Genomic DNA, 23513 nt, shown 5'->3' on the forward strand with positions numbered 1-23513 from the left:
ATAATACAACAACGTGAGAGAGGAAGAGAATTTCAAAGCAATACACACAAAATGCTGGAGGAACTCCGCAGATCAGGCGACATCTATGAACGAAAATAAAAAGAGTCGACATTTTTGGTCGAGACCATTCGCTGGGACTGGAAAGGCAGAAGCCAGACTGAGAAGGGTGGGAGGGGGACAGTGAGGAGGAGGAGTACAAGCTGGCAGGTGATAGGTGGCGGGGGGTGGTAGGTGGGTGGGTGATGGAGGGCGGAAGGATGTGAAATGCTGGCAGGTGATAGGTGGAAGAGCTGGAGAAATCTGATAGGAGAGGCCATGTTGGATTTACTCGATTATCCAGAATATTTTCTATTTCTTGTTATAACATCTTTAGAAATAGCTTCTAATATTTTCTTGGGGATATAGGTCAACCTAACTGGCAAGCAATTTTGCTTAGTCTCCCTCCCTTTTTGAGTTACTTTTCTTATTTTCCCATGCAATGGAACCTCTCCTGAATCAAGAGAATTTTGAATAATTAAAATCAATGCTTCAACCATCTTACAAGCTCCTTAAGACTCATAGATGAAATCCATCGGTACCCACCGATGTGTCGGCCAACAATCACTACAATTTGCTCAGTGCCACATTACAGGTGATGGTAACTATTCCGATTTCCTCCTTTCTTTCCAATTCTAGATTTACAGATTTATTTCTGGAATGCTACATTTATCCTTTCAAGTAAAATCTGATGCTGAATACATATTTGTTTCATTTGCTATCTCCTTATTTACGACTATCAATTCCTCAAACTCACGTTCCTTGGTCACCACTTAAAATTTAAATATCCATCATCCCCACCATTGAGGACATCTTCAAGTGGTGATGCCTCGAGAAGGCAGCATTCATCCTGAAGGACCCTCACCACGCAAGACATGCCCTCTTCTCATTACTATCATCGGGAGGTGGCACGGTATCTTGAAGTCCCACACTCAGCAATTTATGCTTGAATTTTATTATAATTTTATGTCTTTGCACTGTGGTGGTGGTTGTCCACTGTGTCAGACGATGACAGGAAACCTGTGCAGGAGAGTTTTTAAAGTGGACAAGCCGTTGCACTGGGGCAGTTCCATTCCTTCGACCTCGGGAGTCCGGGTCCAGTGGTACGAACAAGCGTCACAAACTGGGGTCTTCCTTGGTTGCAGTGGATGACCGTGACGTCTTCTGTGCCTTGTCATGCCTTTGCTCTCTACGGAGCATTGCAGACCCGCCTTCCTGGCCATTGGATCTCACTGTAGATCTCATCCCCCCAGTCCGCCAGAGCTGAACCCTCATGCTGGGACAGGCATATCCCTCAGTCGTCGTCGTGACGATCCTTCGAGGTCGAGGATGACGGTCTTCGTTCCGTACAGAGCGAAGACGCCTGTGTGTGTATTTGTTTAACGTGTACTTGATGTTGCACTCCAAGAAACACACGATACTTCACAAATCAACCAACTGATTCCAATGGCACGGAAACCACGACGACTGGAGCTGATGGATTTGTTGCAGCCTTCATCCACCTTCACAGCGGTTGAGTTCGAAGTAACTTCATCCGCCTGTTCCACTGTTGAGGTCTTGGTGGATTGTTCTTTGTCAGGGACCTCACCCTCGACCTTACCGCCATGGGTGACCCTACCAGGAGCATAGCTCCAGACGACATTGCTCTCGAGATCACAGGACCACACAAGCTTCTCCACCACGACAAGGTGACAATCCACGGTGTCCCTATCTCACCATGGTATGAGGCCTGCTGGTTACCCTTACCTGGTTTAGCCTACCTGTTGAAGTGGTGTACTGCTGTCACATGCAAACAGTTACTTGGAGCCACAGATGACAGCTGAGTGTCCGGTGGGGACCAAAGGTGCGTGATCTGCCTCAAAATGGACATGACAACAAGCCCTTTCACCAAATGCGTCACCCCTCCCCGGACACCTCATACACTGTAATACTGTTACAAAACAAAAAAAATTTTACATAATCAAATTCAGTGATAACAGATCTGATTTGTACTGCCTCCCTATACACCAGTTTGCTGTTTAAATCATTCACTACGGGTCATGTGTAAAAGTATGTGAATGGCAAACATCATCACACCACTACATCATATGACTGCCCCGCTTAAAGTAAAAAAAAAATTAATGTACATGAATTATCTCCCAGATCCCTTGTTTTCCTTTCAATTAGTTCAATATTTTGGAGTTACAAAACATAACAAAGGTTCTCTGAACACAAGAAATTCTGCAGATGCTGCAAGTCCAGAGCAACACACACAAAATGCTGGAGGAACTCAGCAGGTCAGGCAGCATCTGGAAATGAATAAACAGGCTACATTTCAGGCCGAGACCCTTCATCAGGACTGGAAAGGGTAAGGAGAAGATGCCAGAATAAAAAAAGCGGGTGGGTGATGGGAAGGAGGTGAGCTAGAATGTGATGGGTGAAGCCAGGTGGGAGGGAAAGATCAAGGGCTGAAGAGGAAGGAATCTGATAGGAGAGGAGAGTGGACCATAGGAGGAGGGGACTCAGGGGGAGGTGACAGGCAGATGAAAAGGGGCAAGAGGCCAGAGTGGGGAACAGAAATAGGTATTCTATACTTCACGTCTTACCATCTCTTATCATTACTATCGTCCTCTTCTTATTATTACCATTGGGGAGGAGGTACTGCAGCCTGAAGACCCAGCCGTGATGTTTTGGAAGCAGCTTCTTCCCTTCTGCCATCAAATTTCTGAATTGCTATTCCTCTGTCGCACTATTCTGTTAAATTTATTTTTTCATAGTAATTTTCATACTGCCGCAAAGCAACAAATTTCACAATGTGTGTCAGTTAGAAAAACCTGATTCTGTTTCTTGTATTTACTGAGATGTAGTGTGGAACAGCCCCTTCCAGCCCTTTGGTGCTCACTGACCGGCATCTACTGATTTAATCTGGCCGAGTTATGGGACAATTTACAATGACCAATTAACTTACTAACCGGTACGTCTTTGAACTGTTGGAGGAAACTGGAGCACCCAGAGAAAAACCGCAGGGTCATGGGGAGACGGTACAAACTCCTTACAGACAGTGGCGGGAATTGAACCTGGGTCGCTGGTACCGTAAAGCATTGTGCTATCCACTACGCTACAGTGCTGCCTATTTCTCTCACTTTCTTGGAGAGTGATCAACAAATTATTGTTCTGAAATAAAATGTAGACAGCAGGATGATCAATAAAAAGACAAAGAGCTGCAAATTCTCAGCACTGTAATACTTAAACCGTAAGATCATAAGATATAGGAGCAGAATTAGGCCATTCACGTCACAACCTCTGATTCGGCAGCGCAACAAGATTTGGCAATCGCGCTCATGAACATGCACCTGTCAGCTAATTATTATTTCATTGTGATAATATTTAACTCCATTCATTCCATCGTAGTATTGTTGAGAGTTGGACACAGCAACACTTCGCTGCCTGCATTCTGCCTTGCCTGAGAAATTGAACTGTTGAGTCAACTGACTCTGAAGACTAGCGATATTCGTTTAATTCTTAGTTGTTCTTTTCAGCTGTAGTGTAGGCTTCGTTTTCTATTTGAGAGTTTAAGTTAACGGCCCTGTTTGGCCTAGTGTTTATTGCTTTTTTTCCCTTTAACACTGTTCGCATTAAAGTCTGTGATTGATCGACCTGCTTCAGTGTCTCTCATTCCACACTTGGGCCATATCCGAACCCTGGTGACAATTCAGCCCATCGAGTCTGCTCTGCCATTTCATCATGGTTGATCCATTTTCCTTCTCAGTCCCAATCTCTCGCCTTCTCTCTGTATCCATTCATACCCTGTCTAATCTTTTGACCTCTGCCTTAAATACACCCAATGACTTGACCTTCCCAGCTGCTTGTGACAATAAATTCCACAGATTCAAAGTTCAAACTTCAAAGTAAATTTATTATCAAAGTACATACATGTCACCATGTACAACCCTGAGATTCTTTTCCTGCAGGCTTATGTAGCAAATCTATAGAACAGTAACTATAAACTTCAGGAACAGTAAACAAACTGCAAATGTAGATAATAAATCGATAGGAATAAATAACAAGCATGAAACAATAAGATTAAAAGAGTCATTAAATGAGTGTAGTTATCCCCTTTTGTTCAAGAACCTGATGGGTGTTGGGTAGTAACTGTTCTTGAAGCTGGTTTCCAAGTCCTGAGGCTCTTGTACTTTCTAACCGATGGCAGCAGTGAGAAAGGAGCATGGCCTGGGTGGTGACGATCTTTGACGACGGATATTGCTTTTCTGCAGCAGTGTTTCGTGTAGACGCGCTCAATGATTGGGTGGGCTTTACCTGTGATGTACTGGGTGGAATCCACTATCTTTTGTAGGATATTCCATTCAAAGGCATTGGTGTTCCCATACCAGGTCATAATGCTCACATTCCATGATACATCTATAGAAGTTTGCAAAGGCTTTTGATGACATGCTCAATCTCTGCATACTCCTGAGGAAGTAGAGGCGCTGTTGTGGTTTCTTCACAATTATATTTATATGAGAGATCCTCTGACAGAGTGATAGCCAGGAATTTAAAGTCACTCTGATGATTACTGGCTCATGGACCTCTGGTTTCCCTCACCTGAAGTCTACAATCAGTTCCTAGGTCTTACTGACATTGAATGAGAGGCTGTTGTAATTACACCATTCAGCCACATTTTCAATTTCCCTCTCGTTTGCTGATTCATCACCACCTTTGATGTGGCCCACAACAGTGGTGTGATCAGTAAACTTGTATCTGGTGTTGGAGCTGTACTTGGCCACACAGTCATAGGTGTAGAGTGAGTAGAGCGGGGGGCTAAGCCCACATCCCTGCGGTACTCCTGTGCTGATGGAGATTACTCAACGGTCCAATTTAATGTCAGAGAAATGTATACAATGTACATCCTGAAATGCTTTTACTTCGCATGTGGAGGAGACGTTTTTGCCAATCCAAAATGACTGGGGTCGACACGTTTGGAAATCCATGATCCAGGTCTTGGAGTTTACTGATTACTTTCGAGGGGATGATGGTGTTAAATGCTAAGCTGTACTCGATAAAGAGCATCCTGATGTATGCATCTTTGCTGTCCAGATGTCCTAGGGTTGTTTGAAGAGCCAACAAGATAGCATCTGCTGTAGACCTATTGCTTTGGTAGGCAAATTAGAGCGGATCCAAGTCGCCACTCAGACAGGAGTTGATATGCTTCAACACCAGCCTCTCAAAACTCTTCATCACTGTGGATGCAAGTGCCACTGGCCGATAGTCATTCAGGCAGTTTATCACCTCTTCTTGGCCACTGGCATGATTGGAGTCTGCTTGAAGCAGGTGGGTACCACGCGCTGTCAGAGTGAAAGGTCGAAGATATCTGTGAATACACCAGTCAGTTGGTTGGCACAGGTCTTCAGTACTGGGCCAGGTATTCCATCTGGACTGGATGCTTTCCTTGGATTCAGTCTCTTGTTGCCAGCAGCGGGCAGGAATCTGATATTTTGTTTAAAATTGATTCCAATCTTATTGAGAGCTCACCAAGCCCAGCCGCGAAAGGAGTAGCTGGGGCTGGCAACGCCATCCCGTAAACACCCAGAGCTACAGAAGCTCCAAAGACCTCATCCGCGGGAGAGGAAGGATCTTCGCCTAGAAGACGTATGAGGTCATGCAGTGAAAGTGAACGCCACGGGGCCGATCAAACTTCAGCGTACGATAGAGGACTCTGGCCAACTGCTGTTGGCGGTTTATTAGATTAGATTAGATTAGATTCAACTTTATTGTCATTGTGCCGAGTACAGATGCAAAGCCAATGAAATGCATCTAGCATCTGACCAGAAATGTGCTATTTACAAAATAACTGCGAATAAAAAAGTGCTACAGCACACAAATATAAAAGAACCGAGACAGTACAATACTGCTAAGTGCTGTGATGAGAGGTTCATCAGTGTCACAGCCTCAGGGAAGAAGCTCTTCCTGTGCCTGCTGGTGCGGGAGCAGAGGCTCCTGTAGCGCCTACCGGATGGGAGGAGAGTAAAAAATCCATGGTTAGGGTGAGATGCATCCCTGATAATGCCCTAGTAGGGGTGATTGGCTCAAATAGAAAGCAATCTTATTGAAGGTTTGAACAGATTCAAGGAGCTAAGCAACTTCCACTTGCTCCTAACTTGTGCATTCAAAGAACTGCTAAATTTCCTCTCCGTGTCGTACATTTTCTAAGATTCCCTGATAACAACATAGCGGATTTCCTGCCGCAGAGAGATTCGAGTACCAACGGAATGTAAGACACTATAAGCGTTAACCAGTTTAGTGACCAAAATAGAACTAGTGAGCGAGGATCCTATTATTAGTTAGTATCCGGCAGCCACTGCAAGGTCAACTAAGTTTCAAGATAAAATCACTTCTGGAAACATGCGTTATATTTAGAAGGGCATATTATTGAACATAACTACCTGATTAGGGATGTTGATAAATTAAATCTGATGACTAGACATTTCTCATCACTAAGAACAATGAGATATATAAATGAACTGAGTTACCTCATCACTGATTTAACCATTCGAACATTGAAACATACAGGCCCTTCGTCCCCACAATGTTATGCTGATCTTTTAACCGATAATTTAACCCTTCCCTCCTGCATGCAGCACTGAGCAAAAGCAACTAAGACTTTTGCACGGTACTGTTTTAAAAAGGGGATAACTACACTCACTTGCCCATCCATTGAGATGCTCCCGCAACCAATGATCTCACTTTAAGGACTCTTTATCTCATTATCTCATGTTCTCGTTATTTATTGCTATTAATTTGTATTTGCATTTACACAGTTTGTTCTCTTCTGCACTCTGGTTGATCTTTCATTGATCCTGTTTATAGTTACTATATAGATTTGCAGAGTATGCCCGCAGGACAACGAATCCCAGGGTTGTATGTGGTGATAAGTACGTACTCTGATAATATAATTTACTTTGAACTTAGTCAATGTGGAGCGGAGAGCAAGTTTGTAAATCTGGCAGAAGCGAAGATTGTTGGGAATGGTGGAGGTGGAGCAGCCCAGGAGGGTGTGGTACATTTGGCAGAGAAGGGGTATGAGTGTGGGGATATGGCGTGGGTGCAGACACACCCAGCCCTGAGACACCAGCAAAGGTCATTTGATTCCAAACAATAGGTTTATTGATCATTACAGAATATCTCTCTGATGCTTCCCACTCCCGCCTCTCTCCCTTCCCCTTTTCCCAACTACAATTCTTCTCTCAGCACACAATAGAGACTCATATTAGAATCAGGTTTATCATTTGTGGGCACGTGCCCAAGTGGTTAAGGCATTGGACTAGCTACCTGAAGGTCGTGAGTTCGAGCCTCAGCCGACAGAACGTGTTGTGTCCTTGAGCAAAGCACTTAATCACACATTGCTCTGCGACGACACTGGTGCCAAGCTGTATGCCCTTCCCTTGGACAACATCGGTGTCGTGGAGAGGGGAGACTTGCAGCAAGGGCAACTGGCGGTCTTCCATACAACCTTGCCCAGGCCTGCGCCCTGGAGAGTGAAGACTTTCCAGGCACAGATCCATGGTTTCACAAGACTAACGGATGCCTCTATTATCATCACTCACATAGGTCATGAAATATGTTTCTTTTTGTGTCAGCAGTACAGAGCAATATATAAAATGATTACAATACTGTGCAAAAGTCTTCGGCATCCTAGCCTTATCATCATCATTATGTGCTCTGTCATATGACACGGGCAACCCTAGCTATACATTTGTGCCTAAGACTTTTGCACAGTACTGTATCCCTCCATTTTTATTTCATCCAAGTGTCCAAAGTTCAAAATAAATTTATTATCAAGGTACAACCTAAGAGTCATTTCCTTGAAGGCATACTCAGCAAATCTATAGAGTAGTAACTATAACAGGATCAGTGAAAGATCAACCAGAGTGCAGAAGACAACAAACAGTGAAAATACAAATATATATAAATAACGAGAACATGAGATAATGAGATAAAGAGTCCTTAAAATGAGATCTTTGGTTATGGGAATATCTCAATTGATGGACAAGTGAGTGTAGTTAACCCCTTTTATTCAAGAGCGTGATGGTTGAGGGGTAGTGACTGTTATTGAACCTGGTGGTGTGAGTTCTGAGGTTTCTGTACCTTCTACCTGATGCCAGCAGTAAGAAGAGAGCATGGCCTGGGTGACCTGGATCTCTGATGATGGGTGCTGCTTTCCTACGACAGTGTTTCATGTGGATGTGCTCCATGGTTGGGGGGGCTTTACTCATGATGTACTGGGCTGAATCCACTACCTTTTGTCTATCTAAGATACTCTTAAAAAGTCAATAATGGAGCTGCCTCTACCACAATGCCTGGAAGATTAGGTCCCTCATATAGAAATATTATTGCTATTGGTTTATTGTAGTCACATCTAGCAAGGCACAGTGAAAAGCCTATCTTTCACACTGACCGTACATATCAATTCATTTCATGGTGCATTGAGATATCACAAAGAAAACTAATAATAGAGTAAGAGATAGGAGCAGAACTAGGCCATTTGGCCCATCGAGTCTGCCCCATTATTTTGTTACAGATGATCCATTTTCTCTCTCAGCCCCAGTCTCCTGCCTTCTCCCTGAATCCCTTCATGCCCTGACTAATCATGAATCTGCCTTTAATATACCCAACGACCTTGCCTCCACAGCCACCTGTGGCAACGAATTCCACAGATTCACCACTCTCTAGCTAAAGAAATTCCTCCTCCGGCTAAAGAAGTAGACACCCATCTATTCCGAGGCTGTGACCTCTGGTCCTAGACTCTCCCACCATAGGAAACATCCTCTCTGCATCCACTCTATCGAGGCCTTTCAACATTCAATAGGTTTCAATGAGGTCACCCCTCATTCTTCTGAATTCCAGTGATTAGAGACCCAGAGCCATCAAATGCTCCTCCTACGACAAGCCTTTCGATCCTGGAATTATTTTCATGAACCTCCTTTGAAGGTTTAAAGGTTTGCACCTTCCTTGATTGAAGAATAATGTGCACCAGTTGCAGAAAAGGTGCAATAAGGTGCTGGAAGTCAGGGTGTCCCAGCCTGGAGTCCATAGACTCCTTGGTTAATGGTAGGGGTCCATGGCATTAAAAAAAAGTTGTGCTAGATGATACAAGGTAGATCATGAAGAAGAGAGTTCTTCCTATTTACTAGGGAACCGATATTAGTTTAATACTCTACGCACAAGTACACGTGTGCACAGGAACAATGAAAGGCCTACTGGCTACAGTACCACTGGCACATCGCATCAGATAAGCAGCGTTCACAAGAAAAAGTAATCAAACACAATACTTTACAAGGAAGAACACAGTTAGAAACAATGCACACAAAATGCTGGAGCAATTCAGCAGGTCGAGCAGCATCGAGAGAAGTGAATAAACAGTCGATGTTTTGGGCCGGGACCTTTCTTCAGGAATGGAAAGGAAGGGGGAAGATGCCAGAATGGAAAGGTGGGGGAGGGGGAGGAGGATAACTAGAAGGTGATAGGTGAAGTCAGGTGGGTTGGAAACGTAAAGGGCCGGAGAGGAAGGAATCTGGTAGGAGAGGAGAGTGGACCATAGGAGAAAGGGAAAGAGGGAGAGACCCTGGAGGAGGTGACTGGTAAGTGAGATAGGGGTAGAACAAAAACTGTTTTAATACAATGACATCGAAGTGGGCAGTGATGCTAAATCATAGTGATTAGGGCTATCAAGATTCAAGAGTTCAAAGTAAATTTTATTGTCAGAGTACATACATGTCACCATATACAACCCCGAGATTAATTTTCTGGTGGCATATTCAGCAAATCTACAGTACAGTAACTTGAAAGTGGGTCCATTAGTTGTGGGAACATCTCAGTGATGGGGCAAGTGAGTGTAGTTATCCTCTTGTGTTCAAGAGCTTGATGGTTGAGGGGTAGTGACTGCGATTTGGTTCAAGACGCGAATAGGATGTCTTTATATATGATTTTCTTTGTAATTTAAAGAAGAATATTGAACTTTCAGTAAACATTGTAAAGAAACTGACATCGACGGCATTTCGATGGCACGGTTTGGCAATTTCAACTGTCTCCCAGACAATTCTAATGTATGGATGTGTGCTTTTCTCGGGAGTACTTGTCCAACGGACACTGATGTTTGAAAATGCCAGGGTCAAGTTATTGATTGGTAAGGGTCAAAATCCTCACATATTTCATAAAAAGCTGGTCTTGAACCTGGACCCTGCCTTTCCGTAACAGTTCTTACAGCCTTATGTCATCCCAGAGCACTTCATGGCCAATGAGGTATTAACTATAAGACCATAAGATTAAGTGTTCAGCTCCAACAACTATTTTCACATTTTACTATCTCATTTTCTAAATTTTAAAATATATTGAATTTAGGATTTTTTGTGCTAATTTACAAAACATTGTGGGTCATGTCAAATCAAAAGAAACTTTCCAAAACCTGTTCACAACTTACTAAAAATTAAAAATCAAAATTGTGAGGCTGAAAAGGTATTCATCCTCTTTGTAAATACTACACTAACTTTCCTCACGTGCAATATACAGTATTACCTTACCAACTCACCCAGTCTGTTGAGGTACAAAATTGGAGGATCACCTGTTTTCAATGAAGTCATAAGAATAAATACCACCTCTCTCTGTAAGGTCCAACAGTATGATAGATTTTCAACAGACCAAACCAAAATGAAGACAAGAAAGCATTCAAGAAAAGTCAGGGAAATGTTAATAGAGAAGCACAAATCTAGGGAAGGGTATGAGACCATCTTAGATGCACTGAACATACTTTGGACCTTAGTACAGTCCATCGCGAAAAAGTGGAAAAAATATGAAACCACAGCCACACTGCCAAGTCAGGCTGTCACTCTGAACTCAGTTGCTGGAGAAGAATTTAGTATTTGTAAGAGAGGTTACTATAATGCCAACAGTCACTCTGAGTGAGCTGCAGAAGCCAGTGGTTACAAATGGAGATGAAGTTCATGGCTCCACAATCTCTAAGGCCTTGGACAAAATGGATATTTATGGAAGAATGGCAAGAGAGAAGTCCTGGCTTTAAAAAAAAGCATCTTCTTGCCCCTAAAGACTTTGCAAAGTGTCACTTAGAAGATACTGCAAAGATGTGGAAGAAGGTCTTGTGGTTGGATGAGACTGAAGAAGAACTTTTTGGCCTTAACACTAAGCGGTATGTGTGGTGCAAATCTAATACTGCGCATCAGCCAGGCAACACCAACCCTATTGTAAAGTATGGTGGAGGTAGCATCGTGCTATGGGGATGCTTTTCAGCAGCAAGGACTGGAAATCTGGCCAGGATTGATGGGAAGATGAATGCTGCAAAATACAGAAAAACGCTGGATGAAACCCTACAGGTCTCTGCCAGAAAGTTTAAACTGGGGCAGAAGTTGGTCTTTCAGCAGGACACGACCCAAAGCATACTGCCAAAAGCAACCATGGCTTCAAATGAAGAAAATTGATGTCCTTGAGTAGCCCGGTCAGAGTCCTGACCTTAACTCGATTGAACATCTCGAGCAAGAACTCAAGATTGCTGTCCATCGCCACTCCCCAACTAACGTGGCACAGCACGAGCAATTTTGGAAGAAGAAATGGGCAAATCTTGCTCCATCACATTGCGCAAAGCTAATAAGAGACTAATTCGAAAAGACTACCGGCTGTAACAGCTGCAAGAGATTAAAGGGGGATGAATACTTTTGAACTGCTGACGTGTCAGCTTTTGAATTTTTAGTTTTTCATGCTTTACAATTTTCCCTGTTTTTTTGGGCTCTACTGTGAGAAAAGGAGCATGTGATTCACAAATAAACATTCTTAGTTAAATAGATCAAAATCCCTGGATGTAACATTCATTTATATGAACAAAGGGTTGGGGGGGGTGAATATTTTTCCTAGGCACTGTAGGAGCAGAATTAGGCCATTTGGCCCATTGATTCTGCTCTGCCATTTCATCATGGCAGATCTATTTCCCTCTCAGCAACAATCTCCTGCCTTCTCCCTGTATTCCTTCATGCCCTGACTAATCAAGAATCTATCAACCTCTGTCTTAAATATACGCAATGACCTGGGAATGAACTCCATGGAATCACCACTCTTTGGCTAACGAAATTCCTCTTCAGTTCTGTTCAAAATGGATGCCCCTCTATTCTGAGGCTGTGTTTTCTGGTCTTAGACCCCCGCCCCCAGCATAGAAAACATCCTCTCCACATCCACCCTATCAAGGCCTTTCAACATTAGATAGATTTCAATGAGATTCCCCCTCATTCTTCTGAATTCCAAGGAGCACACGCCCAGAGCCATCAATCGGTCCTCATGTGACAAGACTTTCAATTCCGGAATTATTTTCATCAACCTCCTTTGAACCATCTCCAATATCAACACATCCTTTTTTTAGATAAGGGGCCCAAAACTGCTCACAATACTCCAGCAAGGCCTCACCAGTGCCTTATAAGGGCTCAACATTACATCCTTGTTTTTATATTCTAGTCCTCTCGAAATGAATGCTAACATCTCATTTGCCTTCCTCACTATCAACTGAAACTGCAAATTACTGACAATCTTGCAGAACAGAAGCACAGCAAGCCCCCCAGAAGGCAACATAGCAACAACCAAACTATCTGGAGCAACAAAGAAACTGCTGGAGAAACTCAGCAGTTCGGGCCACATCTATGGGAGGGAAGGAATTGTCCACGTTTGGGACCAAAACCGTGCATCAGTCCTGATGCAGGGTTTCATCTCAAAACGTTGACAGTTCCTGCTGCTAAAACCTCTTGTGGCTCCTCCCACTTAAAACCCCTCTCCATAGATGCTGGCTGACTTGCTGAGTACCTCCAGCATTTTGTGCATGTTACTCTGGATTTCCAGCATCTGCAGAATCCCTTCTGTATTGATGGATTCTTCTAACGCAGCACTGGAGTAGTGATTCCTGAGCACAAAGGGGCCCATTCAGTCTGCAATAACTTTCACTGGCTTTACACCCATTTCTATTATCAAGTTCTAGTTTAAAAATAGTAAATCTCAATTTGGGTGGTGGTGTGGAAGTACACCAGTACACCTCTATCGAAGCAAGTGTAAGGTGTTCTGTCCATCTGCTAGCCTGCAGGTCACCCTTGGGCAAGGTGTAGCCGCTCCCCCCCCCACCCACCGATCAGGGTCAGGTGAATCCATGGGAGCGGGTGGTGGATGGTTGTAAGAGCAGCTGGTGCATATCACAAGTCCTGGTGATGCGACCACTGACACCAGGCAGACAGTCTCTGACTGGGGTCACCCATCTTGTAAAGATACTGCCCAGAAGAAGGCAATGACAAACCACTTCTGTTGAAGAATTTGGCAAAAACAGCCATGGTCATGGAAAGACCATGATCACCCACATCATACGACACAGCACATAATTATCGAGCAAATGAAATCTCAATTAAAAACAGCCAAGCACAATATTTGGTTTTTGATTAATTTTCCCCTCAGACAATACAATGAAAGGTGGCTTTTGCATGGATGTTGTTGGGGGCACAGATGGGATTCTACTTTTGCTACATTACACATTTCATGAAAGAAAAACATTCCAATGGGGGCAAAATTCTTTTGGGGTTCCCGATTTCTGGGAATAAGTTGCTATGTCATCTTAACCACGGAGCTTAACTTTTCAGAATCAGAACCAGGCATAATATCACTGACATACGTTGTGAAATTTCACGCAACCATGAGGAAATCTGCAGATGCTGGAAATTCAAGCAACACACATAAAATTTGCTGGTGAATACAGCAGGCCAGGCAGCATCTCTAGGAAGAGGTACAGTCGACGTTTCGGGCCGAGACCCTTCGTCAGGACTAACTGAAAGAAGAGCTAGCAAGAGATTTGAAAGTGGGAGGGGGAGGGGGAGATCCGAAATGATGGGAGAAGACAGGAGGGGGAGGGATGGAGCCAAGAGCTGGACAGGTGATTGGCAAAAGGGATATGAGAGGGTCATGGGACGGGAGGCCTAGGGAGAAAGAAAGGGGGAGGGGGGGAAGCCCAGAGGATGGGCAATAATTGATGGGGTACGAGGGGGAGGTGGGACATTAACGGAAGTTACAGAAGTCAATGTTCATGCCATCGGGTTGGAGGCTACCCATACGGAATATAAGGTGTTGTTCCTCCAACCTGAGTGTGGCTTCATCTTTACAATAGAGGAGGCCGTGGATAGACATGTCAGAATGGGAATGGGACGTGGAATTAAAATGTGTGGCCCCTGGGAGATCCTGCTTTCTCTGGCAGACTCCTACTAGCTCTTCTTTCAGTTAGTCCTGACGAAGGGTCTCGACCCGAAACGTCGACTGCACCTCCTCCTATAGATGCTGCCTGGCCTGCTGCATTCACCGGCAACTTTTATGTGTGTTGTGAAATTTGTTGGTTTTCAGCAGCACTGCAATGTAATACATGAAAATACTATAAATTACAATGTTAAAAAATATATAAACACACACAAGTGAACGTCTGCAAATGTTGGAAATCCAAAGCAGTACACACAAACGTGCTGAATGAACTCAGCAGGTCACGTGAATAAACAGTTGATGTTCCAGGCCAAAGCCCTTCTTCAATACTGAGAAGTAAGGGGGAAGGATGCCAGAATAAAAGGTGGGAAGGAGGGGAAGGAGGGTATCTAGAAGGTGATAGATGAAGCCAGGTGGGTGGGAAAGGTCAAGGGCTGGAGAAGAAGGAATCTGATGGGACAGGAGAGTGGACCACAGGAGAAAGGGAAGGAGGAGTGGATCCAGGGGAAGTGAGAAGAGAGCATAAGTAGTGTTCTTGGGTTGGCTGAATGTCCATTCAGAACATGTAACAGGACATCTACGGCATCCCCCACAGAAAATAACAACTGCATTAACTTGTTATTTTTTGTTTTGCACTATTTATTCATAACAATTTTTATGTTTCTGCACCTTGGTGGTTGCCCATTGTGTCCAACAATGGCAGGAAACCTGTGCAGGAGAGTTTTTAAACTGGAAAAGTCATTGCACTGGGGTAGTTCTACTCTCTCAACCTCAGAAGTCTGGGTCCAGTGGTACAAATAAGCGTCACAAACTGGGGTCTTCCTTGGTTGCAGTGGATGACCATGATGTCTTCTGTGCCTTGTCACGCCCTTCGCTCTCTATGGAGTCTTGCAGAACCGCCTTCCTGGCCTTTGGATCCCACTGTAGATCTCATCTGGCCAGTCCGCCGGAGCTGGCTTCATATGCTGGGACAGGCATGTCCCTAACTCACCGGCTACCCTCACCTGGTTTATCCCGCCCCTGTCAAAACTGTGTACCAGGGTAGACAGCGACTTGGAGCCTCAGGTGAGAGCTGACTGTGCGGTGGGGATCAAAGGTGAGTGGATTGTTTAGGATGGATATGAAAAGCCCCTTCACCAGAGGTGCTACCCCTCCCTGGACACCCCATACACTGTACTGCTGTGCAAAACAACCAATCTCATGATCTCCAAGTCAATGTTGATAAATCTGTTTCAGAATCAGCTTTAGTATTACTTACTTATCACTTAGAGATACAGTGTAGAATCGGCCCTTGCAGCAACTCAAGCCATGCTGTACAGCAACCCCCCCCAATTTAATCCTAGCATAGTGACCAATTAAATCCTAACATAATCATGGGACAATTTAAAGTGACCAATTAACCTGTGAACTGGTAGGTCTTTGGCGTGTTGGAGGAAACCACAGCACCTGGAAGAAAGCCACGCGGTCATGGGGAGAACGTACAAACTCCTGACAGGCAGCGGCGGGAATTGAACCCAGATCTCCGATACTGCAAAGCGTTGTGCTAACCACTATGCTACTGTGCTGCCCTGTGTCATGAAATTTGTGGTTCTGTGACAGCAGTACAGTGCATGATATAGAAATGACTGTAAATTTAAATAAGGAATATCTATAATTAAATAAGTACTGCAAAAAGTGATCAAAACTAGAGAGGATATTCATTGTCTGTTCAGAAATCTGATGATGGAGGGGAAGAAGCTGTGCCTAAAACATTAGGTGTGTGTCTGCAGTCTCCTGTACCTCCTCCCTGCGGGTAGTACTGAGAAAAGCTCAAGAAATGTACAAATCCACTCGTTACGCAAACACGAGGAATTCTGCAGATGCTGGAAATTCAAGCAACACACATCAAAGTTGCTGGTTGACGCAGCAGGCCAGGCAGCATCTCTAGGAAGAGGTACGGTCGACGTTTCGGGCCGAGACCCTTCGTCAGGACTAACTGAAGAAAGAGCTAGTAAGAGATTTGAAAGTGGGAGGGGGAGGGGGAGGGGGAGATCCGAAATGATAGGAGAAGACAGGAGGGGGAGGGATGGAGCCAAGAGCTGGACAGGTGATTGCCAAAAGGGATATGAGAGGATCATGGGACAGGAGGCCCAGGGAGAAAGAAAAGGGCGAGGGGGGAAAGAGAATGGGCAAGGGGTATAGTGAGAGGGACAGAGGGAGGAAAAGGAGAGAGAGAGAGAAAGAATGTGTGTATACAAGTAAATAACGGATGGGGTACAAGGGGGAGGTGGGGCATTAGTGGAAGTTTGAGAAGTCAATGTTCCACTTGTTATAAGTGTTTGATATCCTTGAGAGAATTGAGATTATCATACATCTAGAAATATTGTCATTGTCTGCCTGCTTTTTTAACAATGATTATGCAACAGGCAATCCTGACTATAAGTTTATGCTTTGCTGAACACCTACGCTCTGTCCGCCAGAGAAAGCAGGATCTCCCAGTGGCCACACATTTTAATTCCACATCCCATTCCCATTCTGACATGTCTATTCACAGCCTCCTCTACTGTGAAGATGAAGCCACACTCAGGTTGGAGGAATAACACCTTGTATTCCGTCTGGGTAGCCTCCAACCTGATGGCATGAACATTGACTTCTCTAACTTCCGCTAATGCCCCACCTCCCCCTCGTACCCCATCTGTTACTTATTTTTATACACACATTCTTTCTCTCACTCTCTTTTTTCTCCCTCTGTCCCTCTGAAAATACCCCTTGCCCATCCTCTGGGTTCCCCCCCCCTTGTCTTTCTTCCTGGACCTCCTGTCCCATGAACCTCTCCTATCCCTTTTGCCAATCACCTGTCCAGCTCTTGGCTCCATCCCTCCCCCTCCTGTCTTCTCCTATCATTTCGGATCTCCCCCTCCCCCTCCAACTTTCAAATCTCTTACTCACTCTTCCTTCAGTTAGTCCTGACGAAGGGGCTCGGCCTGAACCGTCGACTGCACCTCTTCCTAGAGATGCTGCCTGGCCTGCTGCGTTCACCAGCAACTTTGATGTGTGTCGCTATAGGTTTAGGTACACTTCTCATACACGCCCTCTCCCACTCTCTGTCTGTTGCATTAATTTGAGTTTCCAAGAAGACCTTTGATGAACTGTTTTTCTGAACTTGTGGTGTTCCCAGAATCCACCCCCAGTAAACGATGCTTAGAACGATCATTTTAGACGACAGTGAACTTGTCTACAATTCCGCATTTAGGAGCAAAACAAAAAACAATCATAGAACATAGAACAGTACAGGCCCTTCGGCCCATGATGTTGTGCTGACTTTTTGAAGTTCAAGTTTATTGTTATCTTACTGCACATATACACAAGCACACGAAATAATGTCCCTCTGGACCACAAAGCACCCACAAAACATTTATCACACACAGCACATAAACCAAAATACTACCATAAATAAGTTAATAATATGTATCTTAAAATGCATGTAGTAAAGCACAGTACAGGGAAACAGTAAACAGCTCGCTGAACTAGTGACGAGACTTCCGAGGTGGCAGGGTATTCATGAGTCTCACAGCCTGAGGGAAGAAGCTGTTACCCAGTCCGGCAGTCCCAGTCCTGATGCTCCTGTACCCGCTTTCCGGATGGTAGTGGGTCGAAGAGATTGTGGGATTGGTCCAAAATACTCGACTGGTACTCAAAGGCCTATAAAAGATCCTTCCCCTTGGAAGCTGGTCTGGCTATATTTGGCTGCTCGCAATCTATTATTTGTTTCCCTGCAGCCATACAACAGTCTCTGAGGCTGGGGATGATTGTCGCCAAAAGACTGATCTTGAGGGAATGGAAATCACCCTCTCCCCCTTCCTTTCGGAGATGGATAGCTGATATGATCTTAGTCATATAGATGGAGAAACTTAGGTCCTTGAGAAACAATTCAATTAAAAAATTTTCGGCTATCTGGGATCCATTTCTTGCCTACCTGGACGAGGCCGGGGCCAGATGAGCAATTTCCCCCCAGCTGACTTCTCACGACCCTCATTTGAGATTTAGAAGTATTTTTCAGCACTTTGTACAATAGGCATCCCTCTAATGTTATGTCTTTTTTTTTTGCTTATTTCTTTTTTATACATGTCTGAGCTGGTATGTTTTTGTTGTTCTCATTTTTTTTGGAAAATTTTGAAAATAAAGTATTTTAAAAAAAGAAGAGATTGTGGGATGGGTGGTAGGGATCCTTTTGTCTACAGTGCTCCCGGTAATTGTCACAAATGGTGGGGTGGGGGGAGGAGACCTACCTACTCTAAGATCAATCTAATGCAGGGGATTCCAACCTGTTTTATGCCATGGACCCCCAGGGGTTCGTGGATTCCGGGTTGGGAACCCTTCATCAAACCCTTCCCTTCCCTCCTATGTAGGCCTCCATTTTTCTATTATCCATATGCTTACATTTTCTTAAATGTCCCTAATGTATCTGCCTCTATCACCAAACCTGATAGGCTGTTCCATGCACCTACCACTCTCTGTAAAAAACCTAACTCTGACATCTCCCACTCTCTATACTTTATTCCAGTCACCATAAAATTATGCGTCCTTGTTTGCCCAGGGAAAAAGTCTCTGCCTATCCACTTGATCAATGCCTCCTATCATCTTGAACACCTCTTCCAAGTCACCCCTCATCCTGCTTTGCCCCAAGGAGAAAACAATGGGGGCAACTTGCGATCAAAGTAGAAAATGCACAACTGGTCAGGCGGCGTGTGGAGAGAAACTACGCTGACGTTCAGATTGATGGCCTTTCAGCAGAACAGCCATGGTTTCTAGGTGGACACAGAAGAGATTGCAGATGCTGAGACCTGAGGCAAGATACAACCTGCTGGAGGAACTCAGGAGGTTTGGGTCTAGCAGCATCTGGGGGTAGAGGTTGGGGGTGGGCGGGTGAAGAGAAAAATTTGCTTAGGGGTAATTTACCCTGGCAACAGGGTGCCACAGGGCAGCATGCTAGCGTAGTGGTCAGTACAATGCTTTACAGTACAAACAAGAGAAAATCTACAGATGCTGGAAATCCAAGTAGCACACACAGAATGCTGGAGGAACTCAGCAGGTCAGGCAGCATCTATGGAAAAAAGTACAGTCAACATTTCAGGCTGAGGCTCCTTCACAGGACTGGAGGAAAATAGATGAGGAGTCAGAGTAAAAGGGTGGGGCGAGGGGAGGGAGAAATACAAGGTGATAGGTGAAACTGGAAGGAAGGATGATGTATGGCATGAACATTGATTTCTCCAACTTCTGGTAATTCCCCCTCCAGCCCCTTTTCTATTTCCCATTCCCATTTCCCTCTCTCACCTTACTTCCTTGCCTACACATCACCTCCCTTTGGTAATCCTCACCCTTTCTCTTTCATCCATTGCCTTCTGTACTCTTTTAGATTACCCCTTCTCCAGCCCTGAATCTCTTTTGCCAATCAACTCCCCAACCCTTTACTTCGCCCTTCCACCCCCTCCCAGTTTTATTTATCACCTTGTATTTCTCCCTCCTCCTCCCTCTGCCCTTTTACTCTGACTCCTCGTCTTTTTTCCTGCAGTCCTGCTGAAGGGTCTCACCCGAAACGTTGACTGTACACTTTTCCATAGATGCTGCCTGGCCTGCTGAGTTCCTCCAGCATTTTGTGTGCTTTACAGCACAAGTAACCCAGGTTCATTTCCCGCCACAGCCTGTAAGGAGTTTGTACGTTCATCCCGTGACTGCGCGAGTTTCCTCCGGGTGCTCCGGTTTCCTCCCACAGTCTAAAGACATATCAGTTGGTGGGTTAATTGGTCATTGTAAATTGTCCCAGGATTAGGCTAGGATTAAATCGGGGGATTGCTGGGTGGCGTGACTCGAAGGGCCTATTCTGAGCTGCATCTCAATAAATAAATTAATAAATATATTTATATAGATGTTAGTGCTGTTACCCCACAGATCCAGTGGCACGGGTTCAATCCTGTGTGGAGGGTGCTGGCTGTGTGGAGTTTGCATGCTCCCCTGTGACAATTTTGGGTTCCTTCCCTCACTCCAACAACGCTGGGTGTTGGTGGGTTCATTAGCTCCTGTGAATTGTCTCCCAGTGTGTTGTTGAGTGGCAGAATCTATGGGGCAATTGACGGGAAGGAGAGGGAACAGGTCATAGACACAGGAGGTTCTGCCGATGTTGAGCAACACACACACACACACACACACACACAAAATAGTGGAGGAACTCAGCAAGGTCCATGGAGAGAATAAACAGTAGACATCTAAAGATGAGCCTCCAAGAGGGCCACAACCTTGATGTAGGGTTTGGAGACTTGCATGCTTCACTGACCCAGAGAGCTATGTTGGCTGGAGTCAGGGCTTTACGCTTTGGCTCTTGGTTGGGTCACCCATGCCAAACAGGTCATAGGGTGGAGGCCATACTAAGAGTGGTCCACTGGACCTCCAGGTTCAGGGGTTCAGCTCTGGGTCAAACACAGTTGTTACGGAAACAGCAATGAAGAATCTGCCTATATTTGTGCGACCAAGGACAGACAGAGATGGAGGATCTTCATTGCTGCCCTAAATGCCAGTGGATTAACAGGCAGTAAGTTTGAAGATAAGACCCTTCATCAGCCCTGAAATGTCGACTGTTTATTCCCCTCTCAGGGGTCCCCAACCTTTTTTATGCCATGGACCAATACCATTAAGCAAGGGGTCCATCGACCCCAGGTTGGGAACCCCTGGACAGAATGGTTTGCAAGGGAAATAGATGGGTGGATAGAATTATTCCTGGAGCCAGCCCTCCTCTTCATACAACCATTAGAGAAGAGGTACAGGAGCGTGAAGACACACATCCAACGTTTGAGGAACATTTTCTTCCCCTCCAATGTTAGATTTCTGAACCGATCCTTGAACAGTACCGCACTGTTTTTTTTTGATTCCACGTAATTATAGCAGCCGTTTGCGTAACTCTGTTGCAGCGCCAGAGAAATCGGGTTCAGTTCCCGCCGCTGCCTGTATGTACATTTTTCCCGTGACCGCGCGTGTTTCCTCCCACCTTCCAAAGACGCTAGGGTTTGCAGGTCAATTGGTCTTATGGGTGTAATTGGGCCGCCCCGGGCTCGTTGGCTCGGAAGGGCCCGTTACCGGTTTGTATCTCTAAAATATTTCCTATTGTAATTTATAGTTTTTTTTAATGTATGGAGAAACCAGACATTAAAATGTATGCATAACAACAAATTTCACAAGACATGCCAGTGATTTTAAACCTGATTCTGTACCCAACGGGCCAAATGGTAGGAAAAGCAATACATTCCCCAGTGGACGGGGCATCGGGTCAGACGGTACCTGACGATTCCGGGCTCCCTTTCCCGGCTTTGCTGCTCCCGCTCTCCGGACTGTAGTTTCTCAAAGCTCGGGTGAAATGCTCGTCCACCAAAGCGCTGATGTCCCCGTTGAGGTAGGTGAACAAGACGCACTTGGAGTTGATGTACTCCGCCTCGGGTCTCTCCTTCTCCCTCACGGCATCCTCCTCACTTGGGACGGGGCTGTGACGCTCACCGACGTCCATCGACCCTCCCTGCGCTCCTGAGTAAACCGCGAAAGTCTGGAAGAGTTTAGAGAGCGGGGTGTTAGAGCGGCACACGCTGAAGGACACGGCCCACGGCGGAGTGGGCGGACTGACCTCTGCAGACTCGGCTCAGCCGGGCAGTACGCGCCAAGTGGCAAACTTCAAGATGCTTAACAAGGAAATCCCGGACGTGGCGAAAACGCGCGGTACATATTTAAAACCGAAGTACTGTATACCAGTTGTAGTACTAACGCCGACCCTGCGCTTTAATAAGCATTCAATAGCATTCAATCCGATTGGGGAAACGTATCTCCGCTATGTCACTTTTACATTCCAAGTAGCAGGACGGGACAGCGAGAGGGGACTCCCTCTCGGGCACAGGCTTTGACCGCGCCGCTGGGATATATACCGAGGGGTAGAGGCGCTCACTCTGGGGTTAATCCTTCCCCAACACAGTGTCTTTCACAAACTGGCAGCGTACCCACTCATTGGTTTGCAACACACACACACACACACACACACACACACACACACACACACACAGGATTTCGGTACAAATCACAAGTCTCTGTCAAACTGTGCGCCATTCACACAGGAAAGGGGAGAGGAGATTCCCCGTTCAAACGCAGTGATCCGTGTCTTTCAAAAAGTGAAATGGAAATAAAAACAGGAATTGGACTTCTTAAAGCTAAAATTTAACTTCCAGGCCGATTGTAAGAAATAAGTCACAACGGGGCAACAACTTGCGGTTGGTAACCCAGCAGCCCTTGGCGCCTCTCGGGATCGGGAGAGAGAAGAGGAGCGAGCGTCCAAGAGCGGCGACACCACGAGTCCACCTATGCCAAGCGGCTTTTTAAACCCGAAGCTTTAAAACAGAAATGACCGGATAAAGGGACAGATTGCAACCGCCGGCAGGGCGGATCAATTCAATCCCAGTGGATCTTACCTAACGGGAATCGAGCATTCTCCAACTGTCTCACCTAGTAACTAAATACTCCTGGCAAGAGACCGCTGCTGTAGTAACGAGAATGAGTAGTCGAACGGCCCGCTGCCCGAGCTGCTGTCCCACCTGTGTACACTGCGCCGAACTATGAGGACGTGCGCCGTACGTATGGTGCATGATATCCAGACAGCTCATGCTGAACGATTGGGTTGGAAGGGCTCCACGCTGAGACAGGTGGCCGCCTCGTGAGGCTTGGCTGGCCGCACAGCCTCGCCTAGTCCACTGACAGAAGGCTCGACATGTGAATGACAGTAACTCCGGCACACTAGCCCGGAGCAGCCGACGCGTACCCCCAAAGCATCGCAAACCCACATCCAGACGTCGGCTCCTCCCTGAGGCAAAGCGAACGCCAATGACCTGCGGCAGGGATGCGCGAACGGGAGGATTTTTCTAAAGAGGGGGTGAGTGACAGCTCGACCTTTAACCACCGCGCCTCATACAAATTAAGTTCAGTTTACAATTGCAAACACGAGGAATTCTGCAGATGCTAGAAATTCAAGCAACACACATCAAAGTTGCTGGTGAACGCAGCAGGCCAGGCAGCATCTCTAGGAAGAGGTACAATCGACGTTTCAGGCCGAGACCCTTCGTCAGGAGTTTACAATTGAATCGTTTAAGTTTTGCATGAGGGGAAACGCACTCAACGATTCAGGAACAACTTCTTCCCCTTTGCCATCCGATTCCTGAATGGGC

General features: G+C 45.5%; 1 protein-coding gene across 6 annotated transcripts in view; it reads right to left on the reverse strand.

Moving 5' to 3' along the window:
* The window catches only part of LOC134338830 (transcription cofactor vestigial-like protein 2), a 43344-nt gene extending 20245 nt beyond the window's left edge, over positions 1 to 23099 (reverse strand). For 3 of the 6 annotated variants that reach the window (XM_063034927.1, XM_063034928.1, XM_063034929.1), the window contains exons 1-2: positions 22887 to 23099; positions 21595 to 21853 (exon numbers count right to left, since the gene is read on the reverse strand). In XM_063034927.1, coding sequence (XP_062890997.1) covers positions 21595 to 21853; positions 22887 to 22955 — 328 coding nt within the window. In that variant the 5' untranslated portion in view covers positions 22956 to 23099. Of the gene's footprint in view, positions 1 to 21594; positions 21854 to 22053; positions 22185 to 22763 lie in introns of those variants that run through there. The other 3 variants (XM_063034930.1, XM_063034931.1, XM_063034932.1) reach the window with 3 other exon arrangements.
* Between the last annotated feature and the right edge of the window lie 414 nt (positions 23100 to 23513).

The sequence above is a fragment of the Mobula hypostoma genome, chromosome 28, assembly GCF_963921235.1.
Source record: "Mobula hypostoma chromosome 28, sMobHyp1.1, whole genome shotgun sequence".
Lineage (NCBI taxonomy): Eukaryota > Metazoa > Chordata > Chondrichthyes > Myliobatiformes > Myliobatidae > Mobula > Mobula hypostoma.